General features: G+C 41.8%; 1 protein-coding gene across 1 annotated transcript in view; it reads left to right on the plus strand.

Annotated features, from left to right (window-relative positions):
- The window catches only part of LOC103777509 (nesprin-2-like), a gene marked incomplete at its 3' end in the record, with an annotated part of 29847 nt that overhangs the window by 6936 nt on the left and 14666 nt on the right, over positions 1 to 8245 (plus strand). The window contains exons 2-7 of the mRNA XM_008945062.1: positions 3326 to 3387; positions 4338 to 4433; positions 4699 to 4776; positions 4866 to 4958; positions 6157 to 6338; positions 7996 to 8192. Of these exons, the coding sequence (XP_008943310.1) occupies positions 3326 to 3387; positions 4338 to 4433; positions 4699 to 4776; positions 4866 to 4958; positions 6157 to 6338; positions 7996 to 8192 (708 nt within the window). The remainder of the gene's footprint in view (positions 1 to 3325; positions 3388 to 4337; positions 4434 to 4698; positions 4777 to 4865; positions 4959 to 6156; positions 6339 to 7995; positions 8193 to 8245) is intronic.

An 8245-nucleotide genomic window follows, 5' to 3' on the forward strand; every position in this document is an offset into this window, starting at 1 on the left:
CCAAGGTCACTTAGAGTCGCATAAAAAGGCCTCACAAAGAATCCATTCATCCTCATAAAAATAAAAATCCGTATTAATTAACCACGTGGTAGAGATAAGAATTTGAGAGCTTGATTAAATCATTAGCGCCTCTGAGCAGTAGAGTAGAGCTAGGAGGGGAAACACATTCAGCCTGAAGATTGAACTCTGTCTGCCTGCCAGGATAGCAGAAGCACGTCTGTACTGAGGTGTGTGCTCTGTGGCCTGGATGGAAGCTGCGCTACAGTCTGGGTAGGTATGGGCAGGCATGGAGTTTTGTCATTGATAAATAAATATTATTTATTTACACAGGAAAATAAGCTACATTGCAGCTGTGGCTGCTTGGAAAGCAGGCTGGTGGTTTGCACTAGGCAGCGGCTGTCGCTTAGGGAGGGTGTAAGGTGTGCTTAGGTGTGTTCAGTGAAATAACTGCCTTGTACTTTCACTGGGTGAGACATTAACCTGAGAGCTGCCCACATGGATCAGCACCTGCAGTATCTGCTTGTGTAATGCTTCTGCATATTAATATGGAGACATTCAAACAAAGCAAGACCAAATGTTCTCATCCTAACCATCTTTCTGTAACCAACCTCACAAGCAAGTTCTCCAAATCAGTAGCTGTAGTGTGTTTGGCAGGAGCTACAGCTGCAAGAGTCACTGGCGTCAGACAGAGTAGTTAATATTTGCTTTCTGTCCCTTCTCAAGTGCCAGCAATACCAGCCTTGCCTGCCTGATAAAACTCAGCACAGCTACTCAGTAATCTCTCTTAGGTAATTGGAATGGCTCCCACATGTGTATTCAACCAAAGGGTGTGGCTGAGTCCTGTGCTAACATGAAGCCAGTATCTCCAAGCTATTTATGTCCTCCATGTAAACATTGTGACCTTGATTGGTCTGTGTGGTATGTTTGCACTTAACTTCTGTTTTCCAAACAAAGCAGAATTTTGAGATTGCATTTTTTTTTTGTCCATGTCTTTAAGACTGCCTTTTTCTTACTGTTCACAGAAGAATAAAACAATCCAGGAAGTGGGGGAAATCAACTGCTTCATGCTCCTGCAGGACCATAGTATTGCAGATTAGAGGAGGACTGTTGAAAGATGTGTTAGCTACAGGATGTAAAACAGCTCTTGACGCACATAGTGCATGGATGTTTTTCTCGCCACTCACCTGCCCAGTGAAGCAGAAGGAGATGGGTTGGATGGTGGGGTTAGGAGCAGGAGGCTGTGTTATCCTTAGGCAGCTTGCACCATGAGATGATGAAGCTCTGCACAGCAAACCCTTCACATTGTCTTGGATGGTGAAAAGCCACCCAGGTCTGGCATTTGTGTTTCCCAAATTCACAGAGCATAATAAAGTGTAGGACATTTTTCTCTGAGTGGCATTTTCTTATTCATGAGCAGAGCAGTCAAGATCTTTTTTTTTTTTTTTTCCCCAAGGGCTTGGTATTTATGGTATCTTTCATCCTGCCCAGCCTGTAAAAACATACATAGTCTATTGTTGAGTAGTCTTGGACTTGCTGTACGATGTCAAACTTGCCATCACATTAATCTTTTGGGCAAGAGTGTGCTTTTAGAGGGAGAAGAGATCATCCGCTCCCACCCTATCTCCCCATGTGTTGCTAATGTGTTGGCTCTTGCAAGCTGAGGGCCTGGTCAGACTCCTGCCACCTCTCCCCTGCAGTGGGAGGATTTACCCCAGCTGGGAGGTGGGCAGCCAGTACTCCTGCTGCCACCTTGCCCACCACCTCCTTCCAGGTGTGCGTCGTGCATGCTGCCCTGCTGCCCACTGCGCTGTCTTCTCCTGGCAGGGCGGTGGGCCGGTCTCAAACAGCTGAAACAGGGCCATGTCCACAGGAGCTCTGAGCCCCTGTTGCCATGACCCCATCCTCTGCTCTGGGCTGCCTGACACGACCCGTCCTGCCACAACTGGGAGAGCAACTTGCTCTTACTCCCTGCTTTACACCTCTCCTGCCTCTCGTGGCAGGCGGCAGGGAAGCAAAGCCCGAGAGGCAGAAGTGCCGCAGGCCGACGCTGGGGTGGCTGTGGTAGCCGTGCGTGGAGGGGCCAGTGTCCTCCTCACAGGGCTGGGAGAGACCTGTGGTTGGCGGTGGTTTGGGCTGCCAAAACATCAGCTTTCCTAACTGTATAATCTTGCCCTCCCTCAATTAATAGTCTATCTGACCTGCTTTGCAATGTCTGGGCTCTTAAAAAATAGTGCAGCGTTCAGCGTTTTTGTTCAAATGGGGAAGGAGGAGTGGATGAGCTCCCTGCCGCAGCTTCAGATGGGCCCCTTGTGGGGGTGGTAGTGCTTTTTGGCCTGTTCTTTGGGAAGCCAACCTCAACACTTGCAGTCAAAGCTGAGGTAAGAGAGAGAAAAAGGAGTTTTGTTCAGACCTACTCCTGTGAGTTGGTGGGACAGCTGCTGGGTCACCTGCCCGGCAGTGAGGCCTGACGTGATCTCAGGGGCCAGCACCTGCTCTTACCTCAGATCTGTATACAGACGTCCAGCAGGGATGTATGGCTTTGGTGGTGATGTGTCTTGGGAATGGGGTAGATTTTTGGGAGGGAGTGTGGGCTGGGGAGTCACTTGATCCACTGGGCTTGACCATAGATGAGACTGGGGAACTGATCTGGTCTGCCTCTGCTATTCATGCTCTGCTTCACCTTTTGGTGAAACTAGACTTAGTCTCTGCTACCTATAAGCCATGGAGAAAGGCTTTCTCCTCTCTTGATCTCTGTTCTTGTGTGAGAAACAGTATATTCCCCGGGTATGTCCTCTGATGACAGCCTAATAACCCTTCCTGGTTTCAGTTAGCCAAGACATCCCACTGTATGGTTTCACCCACAGATTTGCAGTTATCACCTAATCCCAGCCTCTGTCCTGGTCTCATCACCCAACTCTGTCCATGGCTTTTTCCAAATCTCAAGACAGATCTTGTACTGATGATGGCCTTTAGTCTTTCAAGGAACATTTAGGAATGGGTGGAGTTATTCTAGATTTATTGCTCTGTAGAATGATTTGTTCACACCACTGTTTGCATTTGCTGAGCTTTTGAGGAAACAGTCAAAGCTGCTCTTTGCTGCATCCAGTAGAAGTATGTCTTATGGTTGTAGAGGTCCTTGCGGTATCATCTCTGCAACCAAGAAAACATCAGCTCTAAAACAAGAGTTGAGAAAAACTATTTAAATATGACTTAATATCTGGAAGAGCAAACCTTAGGTTTTAGATGGATGCCATGTATGTTTGTGAGAAACAGTAATAAAACCAGATCATTTTTTCCATTAATTATTTTTTTTTCTCCCCCCCAGTGCAGCGAGAGTCTACGCAGAAGAAAACTTTTACTAGCTGGATAAATTCAATATTGGCAAAGGTAAGAAGGGGATTCCTTAGGAAAGACATGCGTTTTGCCTTTTTGATTTGGACATGCTGTATGGAGTCAAAATCTTTAGGAATAAACAACATTAATATAAATTTTTTTGGCACTCGCTGGAAAATGTAGCCCCTGGAAAACACTTGTTTAATAGGTGTAACAGCAGTGTGTTTGTGATTGTCCAAGGACATTTGTAGGAACCAGTTTGTAAGTAGGTGACAGTATCTTTCTTGTTGGTGTGGTAAAAGGTACATGTGCTGGATCGTGGCACACATCTTCAGATTTCATGAGGTTCTGTATTTATGATTCGTTTTGCTGTGTTTGAGTATTTTTCTGCTATGCAATGTAAAAACAATGGGGTGACCTGAGTGGCTGATAAGTACTAAGACAAACCACAGAGTTGGGTAAGTGCCCTTTAAGCTTCTACAAAGCAACTCATGCAGCATGTGCTGGGGCTTTGACTTGCTCAGGTTAAAATAAAATATCCTGGTTTGATCCCTCCTTGAGCAGAAGCTGCTGAGATCATGGTAGTTTTGTGTTGTCTACAAGCAGGTGAAAAGAATGAGGGTTTAGTTATTCAGCTCTATAGTAAAATTTGTACTTGGGGTGCACTGATTGGGAAATATGAATTAACTGCTTTTCTTAACTTTTTCTAAGTTTTGTGATCTTTTGCCACAAACTTCCTTGAAAAGTATAAATACATGAAAATGAGGCCTCAAATAACCCTTTTAAAACACAGAGGCAGAGCAAGGAGGAATTAGAGACAAATATAATAATGGGTGAATCAGTATGTGACTGATTAGATGCAGGATTTATCTTTCAGCTTACTGAAAAAAATGAAGGCTAGTAAACATTTTTTTTTAACAACAGTATAATCTGTGATGTTCTGTAGTGTTTTGAATTCAAAATCACAAAAGATGGTGTGACAATCATTGGAGTTTGTTTTGCAGCATACACCTCCGTATGTTATCTCAGACCTGTATACAGACATACAGCAAGGACATTTGCTTTTGGATCTGTTGGAAGTGCTTTCAGGTCAACATCTGGTAAGACAGAGTAATAAAAATATTACCTCAGTTCTTGAATCCAGCAAAGATTTCTGGGTATGCTTAATTGTAACCGTATGAATGATCCCTCTGGAGCCATAGTGCTGTTTCCAAGTAACTTAGTCTTACATGACTGACACTGAAATAGATTGAGATAAGTTGATCCAAAGTGATTTGTAAATCTTTGTAGGACTTCCCTTATCAAAATATAAAAGAAAATTAGTTTTTACAGCTGAGGATGTAACCTGTTCTTTTTGCTTCGCAGCCACGGGAAAAAGGATTTAATACCTTCCAGTGTAGAAGTAACATAGAAAATGCTTTGACATTTTTAAAGAGCAGATCAGTGAGTATTAACTTTGAAATTCACAATTAAAGCCAGTTGAGCTGGTGGACATTTTCTCTGTTAACAATGATCCTTTTTTTCTCCCCTAGCTCAAACTCATAAATATTCATGTTGCTGACATTATTGAAGGAAAACCTTCCATTGTGCTTGGCCTAATTTGGACTATTATATTTCATTTTCATGTAAGTATTTCATTGATGTAAGAAAGTTTCAGCAGAGGAGAAAAGCACAAAAATGTGTTAACTTACGTGGTTGCCAAATGAGATGAATTAGTACAAAACAGAACATGATTTTCTGACATCTGGAAGTGACAGCTCAGGGAGGAGATGCACCAGTGCATCTTTCCTGTGTCTCTGAGCTTCTCCAACCCAGTGGTGGCATTGCAGCCTGATGAACAGTATCTGGCTGCAAATGGTAGAAAGGAGAGAGACGGAGATTTTCTTAAAGTAACCAGTTAAAAAATAGTTTAAACTTTGCCTATCTGTGTAAGGCCTGCAATGATTAGGCTCCAAATGGAGCTCACATCCATCTACCCCAGAGGCAGCCCTCCTCTTCAGTATTGTCTGTGCTCACAATGTGTAATTATTGCTATTATTTTTTTCATAATGTGAAGGCTGTCATAGTGATGCTTCTTATACAAGAAACTGAGCATGCATCTTACATGGCATGAGGTTTTGGGCAAGTTTGAAAGCACAGGATCCTGCTTTAAACATGTTGTAGGACTGTAGAGGATGATGGAGCCAAACTGTCATCCAGCAAGGGCCCAGCAGTGAATTAGCATAGGTGCACTGGGGGTGGACTGGTGACAGGGGCTCAGGAGAGCACTACAAAAAAAAGTTCTTGAGTAATATTGTAGCCAACATTTTTTGTGGTAAGAGTACTTTGGTACTGAAGATCTTGTGCTGCATATAGCCTATGTACTATCTTTTTACCTAAATCAAGCTTCTCTAGCAGAATGTAGATCTCCAAGTTCTGTCAAGTAGGTTTTCCTGAACCTGGAGTGAGCAGGCAGGTTCTGAGCGTGCCTAATACATGACACGTCTCAGAGCAGGAAACAGCTGTCATGGGCTGCTGTCACTGGCAGGAGGAGTAGAAAAGCTCACTGAGTGAGCTTTTGCCATTGTTGGTACCCACACTATAACATGAAAGTCTTTGGATGAGTATTTCCTGCCAAAAAATCACCTAAAGAATATGGTGAATTCAGCATAAAATAGCTGAGGTTAAATAGATGAAAAAAAATCTGATCTGATCTTTGTGGGCAGAGAACTGCTCTTACAGCTGTCATTGAGTCCTTTCTAATTCTCTGTGGGTTTTTTTTACTATTGATGTCTTGGTAATTTTTCTCTGAAGCCTGATTAACTCTCCCATCATCTCTGATAGATTGAAGAGCTTGCCAGGACCCTTGCTTGTACATACAATCAGCCTTCACTTGATTGTTCAAGTGTTGTTGACTCCTTTCCAAAAGCAAGCAGATCAGCTAATAAAAGTGGTAAAATTAAGGAACGGTGGAAGATCTCTGCTACAAAGGCTCTTTTGTTGTGGGCAAAAGAGCAGTGTTCACTGTAAGTCCCCTCCAAGACTTATACATGGTATCTTACACGTTGTATTTATTGCTTTCCTCTAAATGTGGTGGTATTTTCTCCTGGTTATTTAACATTACTTAGTGACAGCTTAGCAGAAAATCCTTTAGATTTCAGTTGCTATTGCCAGTACTTTTAGCATCAATCAGGCCCTAAATATTTTGACATGAGCCCTTTAAATATAATAATGTGAAGCTAATCCTACTAATAAAATACCACTATGTAAATTGAGTTTGGCTTTTCTCTTTTAGGGGCTTCTGTGTGATAAGCCCAATGGAATGTTTATATGATTTCCTAGTTTTGATCCTCATGGCTGGCACTGCTAAACAAAGCTTCAACAATTTTATTTATTTTTTTTTAATAGAAAATGTAGGCTTTCTAGGATTCCTGCATCTCATTATTTTCCTGTCAAAACACTACATCATCCCCAAGAAAGACCCTGGTTGTAAAGTTTCTAGTCCCCAAGTCTAACAAGATGTTTGCTTATGTTTGATGTACAGATAGCTCTGTTGGTGTCAGTGGTCGCAGTGCATAATCTAGAGCAGACACGGGAATTTCTTGCAAAGGACAGACTTTAAATATTCTTCAAGAGAATTTCTAATACTTACCTCCAGAATGTTTCATATACATTTTACAGTAACATCAGCCCTTTCTTTCCAGCTCTTTGGTTACTTTATGTTCTGATATACTACTAATACTCCATGTTGTTAGTGGGAGATAAAGGCCTTGATCAGTGCTTCAGACACTTTCTGCTGGGAGAATGTTTTCAGGCAGTGAAGTTTTCCTTGTAGCTTTGTTTTATCAGGAGAAGATTGATCAGCATGTAAAAAACAGCTCTCTGTCCATTTAATCTTCTTCCTTTTGCTTGTTTTTCTGCAATATTGCTGTCTGTTTTGTACCATCCTTTCTGAACTATGTTTACATTGAATGTATTTTTAATCAGTGAATCCTTTTGGTAAAAGAACAAATCTTTTAAGTCCTGGCCCCTTGTTTTGTAACTAAATTTGATTACCTGAAGCCCCACATCTTTTTCATGGTGTAACACTCAAATATATGGCTTTTTTCTGGAACTTTGTCACAGAATTCACTGTGGCTTGTAGACCTGGGCACCTCACAGCACTGTGCAGACACTGCTTAATGGAAGATGTTTTACAGACACCAAGCTAAAGAAGAGAAAAACAAATACTTTTCCTGCAGTAATAGGTTACTTTTAAGATCTGGATTTTTCTAAAATGCCAGAGGTGATTCCAATACTCAATTCCCTTACAAACACCTTACACGTTCTTCAGGGCTTTGCTTGTTTTTCCATCCCATAGAATGCATAAATATTGAGCACAAAGGCAATGTCCAAAAAGGATATTGGATCAGCAGGGCTTTATCTTCAGAATGTATGATAAGATAAAAACACCAAGTCATTTTCCAAAAATAGTATAAAAATATATATTTATAACAATTGGTAGTACTGGCTCTATTGTTGTCTGACCCAGCTTCTGCAAAAGTTCAGTGGCAAGGTTCTCTATAACTCCTTGGATTTGATTCATACTCCATTTTACTCAATTTCTATTTTATTTCTAAATTTGTACTGAGGACATCTGAGGAAACAGGCTGTAACATTTTGTTTCTAATACTGTGGGGACAGACACGGCTCTGTCCAGGTGACTGACTTCAAGTCGAGCTGGCGAAGCGGAATGCCTTTTCTGGCCATCATCCAAGCCCTGCGACCAGGTCTGGTTGATTTGGAGAAGGCAAAAACTAGAAGCAATAAAGAAAACCTGAAAGAGGCATTCAGAATTGCAGAACTGGAGCTGAATATTCCACGGCTTCTTGAACCTGAAGGTAAATGATCTGCCTTTTTTTTTTTTTTTTTTTTTTTTTATCTCTCTGTTTGC

This window comes from Merops nubicus, unplaced genomic scaffold, assembly GCF_000691845.1.
Source record: "Merops nubicus isolate BGI_N331 unplaced genomic scaffold, ASM69184v1 scaffold2778, whole genome shotgun sequence".
Classification (NCBI taxonomy): Eukaryota; Metazoa; Chordata; class Aves; order Coraciiformes; family Meropidae; genus Merops; species Merops nubicus.